The sequence below is a fragment of the Mugil cephalus genome, chromosome 19 (genome assembly GCF_022458985.1).
Source record: "Mugil cephalus isolate CIBA_MC_2020 chromosome 19, CIBA_Mcephalus_1.1, whole genome shotgun sequence".
Classification (NCBI taxonomy): domain Eukaryota; kingdom Metazoa; phylum Chordata; class Actinopteri; order Mugiliformes; family Mugilidae; genus Mugil; species Mugil cephalus.
In genome coordinates, this window is record NC_061788.1 from 16,621,595 (window position 1) to 16,636,860 (window position 15,266).

Sequence of the window (15,266 nt, forward strand, 5' to 3'; positions counted from 1 at the left end):
TAATTTGCAACGTTGATACTCTATCTGCAGTATGTGAGAGGTGGTGTGTGCCTGTTTAGCTTGGCTTCATAATGTGAAAGCTGGTATTTACAGTAGATCTAGAGTGGAAAAACATCACTTTGAGTGCGAGCCTGCCACGCACATACCTTCACTAATTCTCAACCTCAGTCGTTCAGGCATGCACACTCCCTGCTGGCATCTCCTCCCTTGGTTACAAACAGTTTGCCCGAGGTTTGCGTTTTTGTTTTTCTTCATTTTTCATACACTCACACATCTCCCGATCAATCGCACGGAGAAGAAGAGGCATTTTACTGTCATTTAATACACCGCTTGTACTGTTATTTTACCTCCTACAACGGCCTCATATGTTCTTCAGGGACCCACTAAGGTAATCCTAAATTCAACAACAAATACTCATGACGAAGGCTTTACTGAAAGCCTTTCTGAATGTTTTTCACCGGCATCAAAAGTTCACTTCTCTGGCCTTTTAGCTTTTAGTGGTTATACAAAATGAAACAGCTGGGAAAAAGGCATCGCAGTGCTCTGCAGTGATTTTGTGGTTGCCTTTAGTTTTTGGAGTGCACTGGTGCATGAAGCGTTTGAACAACGACACCTTCTGACTTCTTAAAAAAAGAAATTAGCCCAACACGCTGCAGGGTCAATATATTTACACTGCAGCTGCCAACAGCCTTTACAAACATAATGGACATCGACACGCTCAACGTTTCACAAATCGCTTATTTGATTGGTTCATCAGAAAAGTTGATTCCAATCAGCAAGTCAATGGCTGAAATCAGAGAACAATCACACATGTTTAAACAAAACTGAGCTTGAGCCCAATTATCTGAACCAGCTGTTGAGAAACGAAACTAAAAGTGATGGCAAGCACTTAGCGGAGGAATGAAGGATTTGAAGTAAAAATAAAACAAAACAAGATTGTGGGTGAAATTTATCTAACAATCACATTCTATGAAGTAACCTGCTGATATGTGTTTGCAGTTTAAATAGTATCAACCGTGGTGTGTTTACAGTAAGCTTTTAAATAGTAGATCAAAGAAAAGTCCATTTCTAGTACAAACTTGTGTGTTTGGAATTATACGGCTCTAAGATGGAACTGGTAAAGCTACAACTCGTTAGCCAAATAGCATAATTACCTGTAATTTTTTGACTTACTGTTACAATATCAATAAAAATACCAATGTGCTCGCAAAAAATTGTCTTTTTTCTTGTTTTCCGAAATCGTTCAAACAGGCAATTAAGCTGTGAGGCTAAGGAACTGTTGAGTGAGACGAGTTTAAACAAGTGTTACATTCTTAAAAGTTGGATGGGACTGACACTCGTGATTATAGCATTATCACTGGCTAAAATGAAAACTATGAAAATCATGACTGTCCTTCAGTTATCTACTCAGTGCCTCTCACACCATTTCTAACCAGATTTTCTTTTTCCATTTAACCACGGACACACACCCACACACACTGTCCTCTCCCTGTTTCTCTCTCTCCCTGTGTGTGTGTGTGTGTGTGTGTGTGTGTTACCTAGGGCCATGGTGCGGTGCAAAGATTTGGCTGGTCTGAATGTGTGTATTCATGTTTTATTGGCAGTGAAGTACATTATTCCCCAAACCCGCAGCGTTCCACTCGTATCTGATTCTGCCTCTGGCAAGGGGGCCCAGACATGTGCACAGGCAAACACAGGCATAAAACCACACGCATACGCGTACACAAACATGCAGAGAAGCGCACACACCCACGGGCGCGCGCGCACACTAACGCTGCAGGTTTCGCCTGACACTGAAAATCTGATGGATACAGAAAATGCAAGCTTGATGAAACTTAGCACTACCCAAACAATAAAAAACTGAAGCAGCTGTAGGGTAAAATAAATGGTAAGAGAACATTTTCAATCATTTCATCTGAATGTCTGAAAGAGAAAGTTTTTGTTTTTGTTGGAGATATTGCTTTGCCTTATTTAAGATGATACAGCAATGGAAAGAAAGAAAGTAAGAAAGAAAGAAAGAAAGAAAGAAAGAAAGACAGAAAGAAAGAAAGAAAGAAAGAAAGAAAGAAAGAAAATGGATAATATAAAGCTTTAACAATCTAATTTGCAAAGTGAAAAACCTGAATTCTAGTTTTTTTCAAAACTGGACCATGAAAAACAAACAACGAGAAGAATTTTCCATTGGAAAATGTGTCAGTGCTTATGGTAAGTCGTACTGTATCCAGTTTAAAAATTTGGACTCGTTTTCTCCTTCCTTTCTTCTGCAGTAGCTTTAGATCCCATAAGTGCTTTGAGTCAAGATAAGTCTGTAATGACTGAAGCAGTTCACAAAGGAAGTCTCGCCAGATCACTGACAGAATGTGTGTATGTGTAATTATATGCATCAGTGTGTTTTTACATGCCTTCGAAACCGTGTTGTTACATACATCCTAATAAAATGGTAATGCTCTCTGTGTGCAAATCGAGTGTGTGTGTGTGTGTGTGTGTGTGTGTGTGTGTGTGTGTGTGTGTGTGTGTGTGTGTGTGTGTGTTACCTTCATCAGTCCAAATCTGAGCACTGGAACAGGAACGCAGCGACCAAGATAAAAACCAGATGACTGTCAGACACACAGGACTGGACAAAAGGCCTGGCATCTAGAAAGACAGAGAAAAAGGAGAGCTAAGAAACAAGGCAGCATAATGATTGCAATTTATTTTAATGCTTAAAGCAGCATTATTACCATCATCATCAGTCCATTTTAAACAAGATTTGAGTTTGGAAAGAAAAATGTTTCCGTAAACAGAAAAAAAAAAGTCCATTTCTTTGTCCATTTCCTCAGTATAGAATAGACATACCAACGCGAATGTTGTGAAGACCAAACAAGATAATGATGAGAACTTCTCAAACTGTTGGTGCAAGTTTTCTTTTGTTTTTTTATCACGAACACCATTCACATTAATACTGTGTAACAATAGTGAAAGTACAGCTCCTGTAGAGGACAGACTCAGCTGCCACTTCATCATGTGATATGTAAACATAATCACTCCTTTAATTACAGGTCCTCAAAGACAGAGGTGATTAGTCTTTAGTATGACCCATTTCCTGCTTGCATAGGAGGCTAGTGGTCAAATAGAGCTCATAGAAATTAGATTAACCTCGAAAGAAAACAACAGTTGACTAGCTAACTGCCTTTCACAGTCAGAATCTGTCTTCTGGCTGCTGTCTAGATGTTAGAAATAAGGAAAGAGTATGCGACGTCTATACAAAGTACCTGCTGGCTGACTGGACAGCATCTGAAAATCTCACAACAGCCAGGGGTTTAGCGGGGGTAACCTTTCAAACCGAATATCTGACATTTACTCCCACTTCACACCATAATTGTTAAGCACTTTAATGTGGAGGGAGTATGCACGGTCTGAACTTAATTAGGAAATAAACGTTACACGTGTGAGTTACACACCTAATGATAAACACACTTATCTCTGCTGCGACGTCCCTTTACAGAGCTGCACATGAGATATCCTTCTGAGAAACAAAATAAAACTTCACGTGCAGTTCCTTAAAGAGAAAGGTGACTAGTCTTTACTGTGATTTAATTCCTGCTTCGCAATGGATGTTAGTGGCCAAACAGAGCTCATAGAAATATGACACCACTCGAGAAAAAAAAAAAAAAAGACAAAAGCATGTGAAAACTATAAAAGTTTGAGAAAGGCTGGAAAGAAGTGAGATGGACTCTAAGTAAAAACATGTGCCATATTAAAGGTGAAACCACGCCTGAAGGTTTGAACTGTGAATTTCTATAAGGCTATTGAAGGCTATACTTCACTCCTTAGATGGCTCAATGTCGTTTTTCCAACAAAAAACAAATGAGACGTCTTCTGTGGGTTGCCAAACAGTCTGATGAAGTCAGTACAAAGAAGAAAGAGGTCACTCTTTTCATTCGAACATTTCTTTCAATGTCAAAGCAAAACAGAGCATGAATGATGGGTTAGACAATCACTTATCTGTGTAGCTTACGTAAAAATTTCTTTTTAGATATCGAATGTGGTTTGAAAGTCTACAAAGTAGAGTATTATAAATATGTTAAATCAAAAAAGCTACAGAAAACCTATGAGAACTTTCAAATCTCAAAAAAAAATGAGTCAGCAGCAGAAGTATGTGGACTATTACAGTAAGTTTTATCTGACTCCAAGAGTCAGATAAAACTGATTTATTGGACATACTTCGTCTTTCCAGTGCTGTAAGAAGTCGGTTTATTTTTTTATTAAAAGTGCAATCAACAGCTAAGAAAAAATCAATAGAAAAGTGTTTATTGCAACTCTAACCCCAACCTCACACAGTGCTCCGTTCTCATGGCTACACAAAGCCGATTCTGAAGAACTACATACTTCCATGGTAATCTAGTGTAATAGTGAATACAGCAATAAAAAAAAAAAAAGATAAACTTCAGAGTTTACTCAAAGGAACTATAAAATATCCACTGTGGTTTAGTGTGATTCAACCATGTAACCTCTGTTTTTTGGCATCTATGCCAAATAGAATATCTGTTTGTTTAAACCCTACAATAAACACAATCAACTTATTATCTGAACAACAGGGTGTTATGTTTGGCTGCGAGGCTGCCAAAGTCTAAGCAGTGGTGACTCTGGTGGATTCTAGACGCCTAGTACCTTGCATCGCGAGTAAAATAGATAATGATTAGTGTTATATTAGAGTAATATAATCAAAGCCGTCTCAGAGTGATATATGGGGCAATAACAATTAGGTATACAAGTATAATGGTGGTAACAATCCAGAAAAGCCTGTTTTCATCATCACATTATTTTGAATTTTAATACTCCACTTACTATGCCTTAACTTCAATCAATTTCAATCTTAGATCCATGGATAACAACCATTGTCTTACTTAAGTAACAAAAAAAACATAACAGATACCCATTCACACAACACCCAATGTCCACAACCAATACAACCATAAGTGCAATAAATAGCACAGGATTAAAAAATAATAAACTACTATGTCATTTAAAATACAGGTTATCATCACACCACAAGTCGATCATATTAACCATGGGAAAACGTAGTCTGGTGATTAAAACCCAAATAGGTATTAACACCTTCAGTGTCTCACAAAGTCAAAAACTGTGTAGGAGAGCAGAGACAAACTCCATCTCCACCGGTGCCTTATGATGTGGCACAGCAGTGTTACATTCACCACTGTAACTTCACACAGCGCACTCAGCAAATTTTAATCTCACAATGATCTCCCTCACTTGCTTACATTCCTCCTCCTCGGTCCATCCAGCTCTTCATGCTTTCTCCAGGCCCTTTGGTTCCAGTACGCTCCGTACCTCAGCCCGGCTGGTACACTAATGAACTCAAGCGTTTACACACAACCAGGTACAAACAGCAAACACACTATTAGGCATATAATACTTGTCTAAGTATTAGAATGTGCCTGGGTAAAATGAGGACTCAAATGATAATGGATGAAGAGTGAAGGCAACAAAATGGTTTCTTTATGTAAGTGGATGAAAAATGAGATTAAACCCCATTTAGACAATAATCTATTCAAGTATGAATTAAAAAAATAAATAAGTTTTCAGTACTTTTAGCTCAGGGATGAGATGAAAGTACTTCCAGAAAAGGAAAATGAGTATTGAATTCTTAAAAAGTACTGGTCAAGACCGATTTCTGATAGAATTTCCGTTTAATACAAGGACATGGTTCCATGGCTCAGAGTGTCCAGGGAGATGGCAGTGTAACAGATGTGGCATCGTATTTTCTAATTGCAGGTGCTTCTATATTTGATGTAAGTATTTCCACAAATAAAACACCGGTACTGATTGTTGTTTGGCTCAAATAGGTAAAAGTATTACTGTTTTACTTGTAGTAATCCCACAGACGTCAGACAGGTTTTTTGCCCCTTTCAGCCTGTTGGTTACTTTATCAGACCTTGACACACGCTTGTATTCCTCGCTCTATTCATCAGTAAAACCTTGGCTACACTTTCCATCCTTCAGATGCCAGAATGTCCAAGGTTCAGTAAATACACTCATGCCTTAGTTTTCTGCTTTCCACAGAAGTAACTAGAGATTAGAGAGAGCGGACTGCACCTCCCCGTACCTGTCTGCACCTATCATTCACTCCCATGCCATTTTTTCATTTTATTAAATCTCATTTCCTTCATCTGTACTGTCTGTCCTGCCTGTTAACTCTAAAGGTCCATTTCCCCTCCTTGCCTGTATTTTCTACATGAGCAAGCTTCAGTAAACATATTTACGTAAAGTTTCTAATTCCCCCTCCCTAACACTGGTTGTTCCCGGAGAGAGAAATACTAATCTCTCCTCTCACTAAAGACATTCCTGCTGGGTTTTGGTGCTGAAGTTCTAATTCCACACACCTCAGCCAAATCAAAAACAAAATAAATGAACAGTATCTGTGACACATCCGTGTTTTGAGTAATAATACATTTTAGAGGTTATGCTGGTGAGATATATGGACAACTCCCTTGGTTATAAAGTTCCTGCCATGCACATCATGTAAAACCAGCAAGAGTGAAATCTGCAAAGAGAAGGTGACCGTCTCATTGTTTTGTTTTTTGTTTGTTTTTTTATCTTGTTTTCAAGTTAGTTCCTTGAGAGGCTCTAGTTTTTAAGTTTCAAACTAACTAACTTTAAAAAAGTATTTAATTGTTTTTGGTTATTTTTCTTTGTCATTTAGAATAAGGAGGGTATCAGATTAGAAGGTCATAATAATTCATTACAATACAAACACAACAGTTGGTGAGTCAATTTCTTTCACAATCATGTAAACTTCTCAGTCTCATTAAGATACAGTCTGTATCAATTCCTCCTGCGGTTGCCAAGTTAATAAATTTCACAAAAGTAGCAAAGACGAGACAAAATTTACTGCACTTCGTTTTGTAACAATATTATTTTAGTTCCTTTTTCTTAGTCAATTTTTCCTTCTATTTCAGATTACTCTACGCATGTCTACACGTTTATTACGTACATCTAGATAAAACTGAACATAGCACTCAAAATGTCCTACTTCCAACAAGGCGGTGCACTGGCTCCACTGTACCAGCAGGTGTACCTAAAAACTGGCAGCACCCCAATATCCTAAGCTATTACTGGCAGAGGGCCACATAAAAAGACCGTAACTGAGTTTCCGCAGCCAAAGATAAAATAGCATAAGATAACCCTGTATTTATCCAGCAGTGGGAAAGGTTGCAGAGTTGCAGCAGGAGACAGATTAAAAGAAAGACCAACCCTTGCCATTTACATTTGATGCAGTGACTGTATAGTGACTGATTTGGATCTTATTTGCAGGGAAACCCTATGAAGAGAAAAAAGGAGAGCAATACAAAGCATTCCTTCCATCTCAGTTTTACTTTATTTTCTTCATCTGAAGAAAAGCTTGAAGCTCTGCAAAGTGTTCTATAAATGTTCTATAAAAATAACAGAGAGGAAACAATAATAAGAAATATATCTCAATGCAAAACAGATGATTCAGCTTCTCATCCCCAGTCTAAAATTTTATTATCAGCTATGGTCATTTTTTTGCTACTGTCTTCTCAGAGTTCATGGAACACCTGAGTCACAGCCATTAAGAATAATGTTTTACCACTGAGACTGAAGAAACAAGGTAGCTGAGATCATTTTTTTACCCTATCAATCGGATACTTTGAAAGTACTTATGAATGTGGCATGACTGCAGGAATCTCTACACAACTGATGTGACCACAAACCACTTTCCTCCCCACAGCTGGAGGAGGTTTCTCTAACTCTAAAAGTAAAAAAAAAAAACACCCTTTGAACCAAACATATCCGTAGCGGGCTATGGTACTCATAATAAGTCACCTCGTTCTGTGGTTATTATTTAGCTCAGGAGTTAGTAAAATATTTCCCAATGCGAAATAGCCACCACCTTGAGGGATAACTGCCAGCAGCAGACCAACAACATCCCACACCACAGAGACATACTCAAATTTCAACACTCTTTCTTTCCATAGGTTGTGTTTGTGTAATCACAAGTCTGTTCTCTGACTCACCCCAACCAGTTGCCTTTCTGCTGTAACTCTTCCTACGAGAACAAGAATAGACAGGGGAATGTAGCCATGGTTATTGTCACTAAGAAGAAACCTTAAAGCAAGTATTCCCACATGCCCACTAATGCGAAACAACAGATGTTCCATACACACAAATACATCCATTTCTATTGAAAATTAACATTTTCATAATTTTTAGACTGGATTGCGTTGCCGCAGAGTTATTAAAAATAATTGGTGAAACAGAGCATGCAGAAATCCCATTGTTTTTGACTGCAATAATCAGGTCAAGGGTGAAAGTCATTGTATCCAGACAAAAGTCAAACAATAGCTGTGGCTAGAAGCTTAAAGGAAAAGGACATTTTTTTTTTTTTTTCGTTTAGGATTTAATGATAAAAAAAAGGATTTCATAGTAATATGAGGTGTGTGCACACTGACTTTATGAGTAATCTAATCCAAAAAGGCTCTCTATTAGCCAGTCGTCTCTGTGGCAGCACAATTCCACATGATGAGTCACTCCCACTCTGGCATGCCACTGCACATTCAGCCAGCTTTACAAGAAAAGGAACAAGACAGTGAGGGGTGAAAGACATAGCAAGTAAAGAAGAGGGAAGAGACAGGAGAGAGAGCCAAAGACTGGAGGGCTTAAATGGCGGCTAGAATAAACAGATGGGAAGAAGTGCAGAGCGTCAGAAAAGCACGAAAACAAATGTGCATAAATGCCTCTGTAGTCAGATTAGCCTCTTTAACCTAATTGTCTGTACACATACTTTTTCACTGCTTTGCTGCCCACATTATTACAGGATGTCCTGTTCAAAAGGACGGATCATTAGAGCCTTTGCCATGAATTAAATATTAACAAAGACTGATGTCTAAGGTAGTTTACCGCCTGCCATATAGCCAACCTGGTAATCAAACAGTACATGTGTATTTGTGTGTCACTGCAGGTATCTGTGTCGAGCACTCAAATGATGATGAATTGAGGGATTAGCTAGTGTGCTTAGGATGTGTGTGAGAGTGTGAAAAGAATGTACACAGCATGACTGTGTGTGTGTGTGTGTGTGTGTGTGTGTGTGTGTGTGTGTGTATGTGTGTGTTTGTTTGTGCGCACTAAACCAACAGCACAGGGAGGTCAAGCCAAGATGGTGAGGGCGGACTACAATGGCTCTGGTGTTTACCCAGGTCACTATGGCAATCGCTGCACACCCTGTCTGTCTGACCTTTAGAAGCGATAACAACTCTGCTGATTGACGTTTTGTTTCCATATGTGAAGCTCCACAGTATGAGCCTCGCAGTCTTTCTTTCTGTGAATTTCTAGCTACGCAGTACATGTTCTTTTTGTTATGTCCATGCCTCTCCCTACATTAATCAATCAATCTTTAAATGTGTGCCAGTCTCTTGTCTGTGTGTGTGCGTGCGTGAGTGTGTGGCTGAGTTAGTGGAGAAGATAAGCTGCGTCTAGAATAGAGGTGCTGAGTGAATGTACAGTATTTTTAAATACTTTGTTCACATGTCTGATTTTTTTTTTTTTTAACATGATTTATTAGTTGGAGCATTCTGTATGAGAACATAACATCAGAGTGAAAAACTGGTTAGACTGATTTGCTCCCTTTTGAATTTATTGTGAAATCAACTCAATCCAAAACAACGGCTGTATAACTAATTGCTGGTAGATGAAAGCAGACCGGCCGTCTTTCTAGTATCTTTCCATCTCTGTCACAGGCCGATTCCTCGACGATACCACACACCAATATCCGTTTGACTGCTGCAAATTACATTTGTCTCTTTCAGCTGCTCTTTTCATTCTGTTTGTCCTCTCTGTGCCTCTTTATGCCTCATTCAGACATTTTAATGTGCAATACTAACTCTAAGCATCTGCTCTAGATGACATAAATATTGTTTCATCAAAAAGCTTCACCCGTCATGACAAGAGATCATAATACGTGACATTGTCTTAACCCGAAGGTGTATATTTTCATTTGTCTGAGAAAGTTCAGTGTTAAGCTCACAGACACGTGTGTTCACGTATAAGCAGATTATTTTATTATTTCTCCTTTCCTTAGTTTGCCAAATATTTCAAGGACTTTTAAATATGAAGATGTGAAGTTGTCTGGGGGGCCAATGTGCCCAGTGTGGAGACCGTTCACCCTGCAGGATAATCTGATCAACTGCTGAGCTGTGGGAAAAACTGTGGCTTAATGTTTGGTCAGACTATGTGAAGGCCAACTGCAGCCAAGACTTTAGTTTTCCCAGACTCTTGCATTTGGTTCATTCAGGCTGACCAGGCACATGCTTTATGAGATCCAATAGACATCTGAGCAACAGCTAACGAGTGTAAATCAAAGAGGAGGAAAATAACATTTGGGTTAGGAAGACAAATATCATTAGTATGCAGAAAGCAGGGACACAAAAGGTTCAGTTGGGCGTCAAAATCAAAACCATTGACTGCAGATCAGGTCTTGAGAGCACGTGAGATAAGGAAACAGCTGAAGTGGAAAAGTGTGAGGTCATATTCCTGAAAAGGAATACAAAAGGTGATAAGTGGCGTTACCAAGGAAAGAGGTGGAGATGCAGGATGGCAGAGCAGAGCAGGAGGAGAGCAATCAGCGTGGGTCTGGCAATGCTTTTATGTTTTGGTTTGACTTTCTGTGGTTGATTATGGCAATATGTTAATACTACTTGTTTTGACTACACGTCTCAGATTGAAAGCTTAATGGAGGCCACCACGGGCAGGCGCTGCTAGCACAGGATAAAGACATAACGTTAACATTTGACTTCTGCTATGCCTGCAGCCACCCATGGCATGATAAATGGATAATAGATAGGCCTATATACTTTATAAAGTCATGGTTGACACTAAATACAGAGAAACAGACCGTACAGAAAGGAAACCTTGCCAGCACCATCCAGCAGCTGAACTGCTAGGATTACTTCCAACTTTTGCCCTAACCCAAACACAAGGACTAATGGCTGCCATGTGTGAACAGAGATAGCACCTAGCCAATCCATGGACCAATGAGTAAGTGGTCGAGTGAGTAAGTGAGTGAGTGAGTGAGTGAGAGAGAGAGTCAAGAGTTGCAATATTAAATGCAAACCAGCTTTTGGATAATTACTGAAAGAAGAATTTTCCATTCAAGTTCTTAGTCCTAAGTAAAAATATTACTTTGTGTGCAAGTTTGGCAAATGTATCACAAACCTATACTGTTCTGTGTGTGTGTGTGTGTGTGTGTGTGTGTGTGTGTGTGTGTGTGTGGTAGCGGTATCTTGGCCTCAGTTCTGCAGAGCTGGAATTTCCTCCAGCTCTGCCGCCAGGGTAAGATGGCTACCATATGCCAGCTATTCTCTCTCTCTCTCTCTCTCACTCACACACACACACACACACACACACACACACACACACACACACACACACACACACACACACACACACACACACACACCACACACTCACTCACACACACACACACACACACACACACAATGAAGACCACAATCTCGCAAGCACACAAGTTTGTAATACTTGGGCCAACCTCACATATACACAGACAAACAGTGAAAAGTCTGAATTAAACACACATACACCCTATGCTCTGGTACAAGTAGATTTGTGTTTGTGAGTGGGTGTTTGTACGTGTGCCTGTGAGTGACAAGTTGCTGAGAAAAGTCAATGTAATGGACACATTACAGTTTGCGTCAAACACCACATACTACAAGAAAGAGAAAAATGTTCCATGTATACGTCCAAACAACAAACCTCTGGTTGAATTCGTCTTGATGGTCATGGATACTGATGTTTTCCAAACACCGTTCAGTTTGGTGACTTAATTATTAACATACCCAAATCCTGTAACTCAAACATACCGTACATCGTGTGTGCAGTCACTAACATAAAACTTAAATGCAAATGTTTGCGGTTATTGGTCCAATAGGCAATCAAAACTATTAGGTTTGAAACAATTCATTGATCCCCAGAGAATAAGTTAATAATACATTCAATCAATTGTTTCAGTCAATGATCAAGAAATCATTTTCATGTTGAAGCAGTATATTGTTTTATATTCGCTTACATAGAACCAATTTGAAAGTAAAGAACAGATAGAGAAAAAAAGACTGTAAGACTGGCAGCTCAGTCTTTCATCTTAAAGTTGTACAGATTCAACTTCTTATCAGAAGCTATCTAGTGTATGGCTGAGCAACTGTTGGCACAACAATCAACAGGAGGTAAAGAAATCCTACTGTTATTTAAAATTGACAACCAACTAAAGTTTAATTGATGTCACACAACATTCTGAGTCACACCTGTTGATAGGTCATATCACTTCTAGTGCCTTGTTTTTCTGTAGGACACGTGTAGACCTGGTGACTTATTAAAATGTTATTCTCCTACTTGCATGCTTCTTCTAAGTGCAGGGCATGTACTGACATAGAAGGAAGACTAAAGCAGAGCTGTCCTAAATGATTACTGCTGAACCCCGACCACAGGCAACCATCCATCTCTTGAAAGCAGCAAGGTGTTAGGTGTATATTAGTAAACAGTAACCATGTGCAAACCACATGGGTATATCCGAGGAATATATCAAACCCACATCCAAAGTATTCAGGGACTCTAAGTTTTGTTTGAGTTGTGGCATCCTGGGAAGAAGAGTAAAGGTGTCCATGTACTCTAGATATTGGTACAGTGTAGTGCCCAGTATTTCTAGGAATGAGTTGAACAGAAAATAAACACAGTAAAACATAGAAAATCTTCTCATCTTTAGAACAAGAATAAGAAATGAACTTAGAGAACAAGTCTTGATCTCCGGGACTGATGCCATTTCTGCACCCTACAGAGAAGGATTAATTTTTCCAATGAGATATCCCAATTCTTTTATTTTCTCTTCATAAAGTCTATATTTAAAAACATTTTATATAAGCCATGACATTTTTTTCCAGTTAAGTGGTTCTCAAGCACTCCTGCGAGAGAACCAAACGGCCACAAAAGAGTGGCCAAGCAGATGTTGTCCAGTGGACCTCAACGCCTGCCAATACCAGTCCTGGCAAAGCTTCATTTAGGGGTGTAACAGTACGCAGAATTCATTGTTCCGCACAATGCACCACAGTTTTACCGTACACACGCACTACAATGGGACAGTGTACAGCATGCCAGTTCTCTAAATTAAACTTTTTTAAGTGTCTTCATCTTGAAGCAAAGCCATAACAGGTTAGAATAAATGATAGGGATTCTTTCTAATTTTGCTGCCATAATATTCCCTCGTGCTTGAAGTGGGTGTAACGATTATTTATTTTTTGAGTACACCTTCAATTTTACAGTTTGATTAATGCCATTTTTTTCTAATTTGCAGCTCCTGAATGTCTGGTAATTAAATGGTATTAAATCATGGGTGACAATTAATAAACTACAAATCACATGATGCTCTTTAACAGGACTGAGGTGATAGAGATTATTTAAAAAAAAAAAAAAAAAGGTACAAAAAAAATTGTTTACAACTCTGGTTTTCTAGTAAATCTGCAAAATGAATAGAAGTAAACTGAATGCAAAAAGGTGACAAAGAATACTTTTCCACTAACAGACTTAATTGTAGATGTGACCTCATTACTCAACATGTTTGGCTGTGTTTAACGGTGCTTAACTGTTTGGGCTACGTTCAACTGGAGTCAGCTGGCAGCACCAGAATATTACCGTAAACCACAGCATTTTATGTGTGGTTTGGAAAATTCCACAGCGATAGTGTCCCAGTTAAAACTCTCATTCATCTGTATACTGACCTAAACATATATCAATATATCTACCACTGTGCTCTAAGGAATCACACATACTAAGGCTGTGTGACTGCATTTATGTGCTCTCGGATGCTGTTGCATTGTACACTGTTTGGACAAGGATCTGAAATGTGGCAGAACAGTTTAAGCCAGCACTGCTACAAGCCAGAGGAAAATGATGACCCAAAAAACATCTGCTCTATATGAGCCAATGACAAGCTCTTTAAACATACACCCACCCTCCCTCCCACATCTGCTCTCTGTTATCCAACAAAGCCTTACACACCGACAGGCACAGACACAGGCCCGTACGCAGGCTCACATAGATTTACTGTGCGATCAATTATTAGCTCTGCACAGTCAACCCGTCATCAGAAACCGTAACAGACATCCAAAACTGACTACCAAATTACCAAACAAGGACTTTTGTCTTTTGTTATTACAACCGCTAAAGCTAGCTCCGTCATGTGTAACTTGATGGCATGTTGTCAAAGTCAGAAAAGCTATACGGTTAGGGGTTGGGGTTGGCATAAACACATACGCACACAAAACCTTGCATGCACATGCTGCTGCTGATCCCCGTGTCAAGGCCCGTCCAAGTCAGTCAGTCAGCAGGTTGGCTGGCCAGCAACCTCCGTCCAGTTCTGCTTTGCCACACTCCTCTGATGATCTGCTGTATGAGCTGTGAGATGTATGTGTGTGCAAGTGACTGCGCGTGCGCGTCCATTTGACTGGCGCCATTCTACTGCTGGGAGCAATTATAAAGACATGAAGCAGATAGATGAAGATTTGTGCTTTATTCCAGACTACGAAACACAGATGTGCGTGGATATATACCCAACATTGAGTGGATTGTTTGTGCTTTGGCATTATTGGTGTTGGTCCAGATTGACACTGTGTCATTGCAGTGAGAACAGCAGTGGGTGATGTATCTGATTAATTACCTACATAAAAGCAGAAATGCCATAGTCCAAAATAAACAACTGTCAATGGGGTCTGTCAATGTGCTGCCAGTTTCAGATAATCAGATGTAGTACTAAGTACAATAACAGGACCGAACTACATTACATCATAGACACATAGCACATGTGTCTTTGTGTGTAAAACTTATCTTAAAACTAACTGGTAACCAAGTGTGAAATAAATTTAAGTCTGCTTTGACGTGTAATGAGAGTAAAGTAGACGTCTAAAGCTGGATAAAATAAACCACTTTCACACACTCTATGAGAGAAATTCTATGCAAACAGTGATGTAGTGGAAACATTTATTGACATAAATTCAAAACATGCCCCACACTTGTTTTGTAAATCAGTATGTCAGCCTGGGAGACATTGTAGAGAGAAGGTCAGTATCAACCAAAGAGAAGAAACAAGAGTCCTGCCAATTCTAACATTGTTCCATTTGAATGGCTGGTTTGCTAATGTTAGCCTTTTCGTGTTATTTAGTTTTATTTACAGTTGGAGGGTCTGTGTA

General features: G+C 39.2%; 1 protein-coding gene across 2 annotated transcripts in view; it reads right to left on the reverse strand.

Annotated features, from left to right (window-relative positions):
• Positions 1-15,266, reverse strand: part of il11ra (interleukin 11 receptor, alpha) — a 39,984-nt gene that overhangs the window by 11,825 nt on the left and 12,893 nt on the right. For both annotated transcript variants that reach the window (XM_047568969.1, XM_047568970.1), the window contains exon 2: positions 2,535-2,634. In XM_047568969.1, coding sequence (XP_047424925.1) covers positions 2,535-2,634 — 100 coding nt within the window. The remainder of the gene's footprint in view (positions 1-2,534; positions 2,635-15,266) is intronic.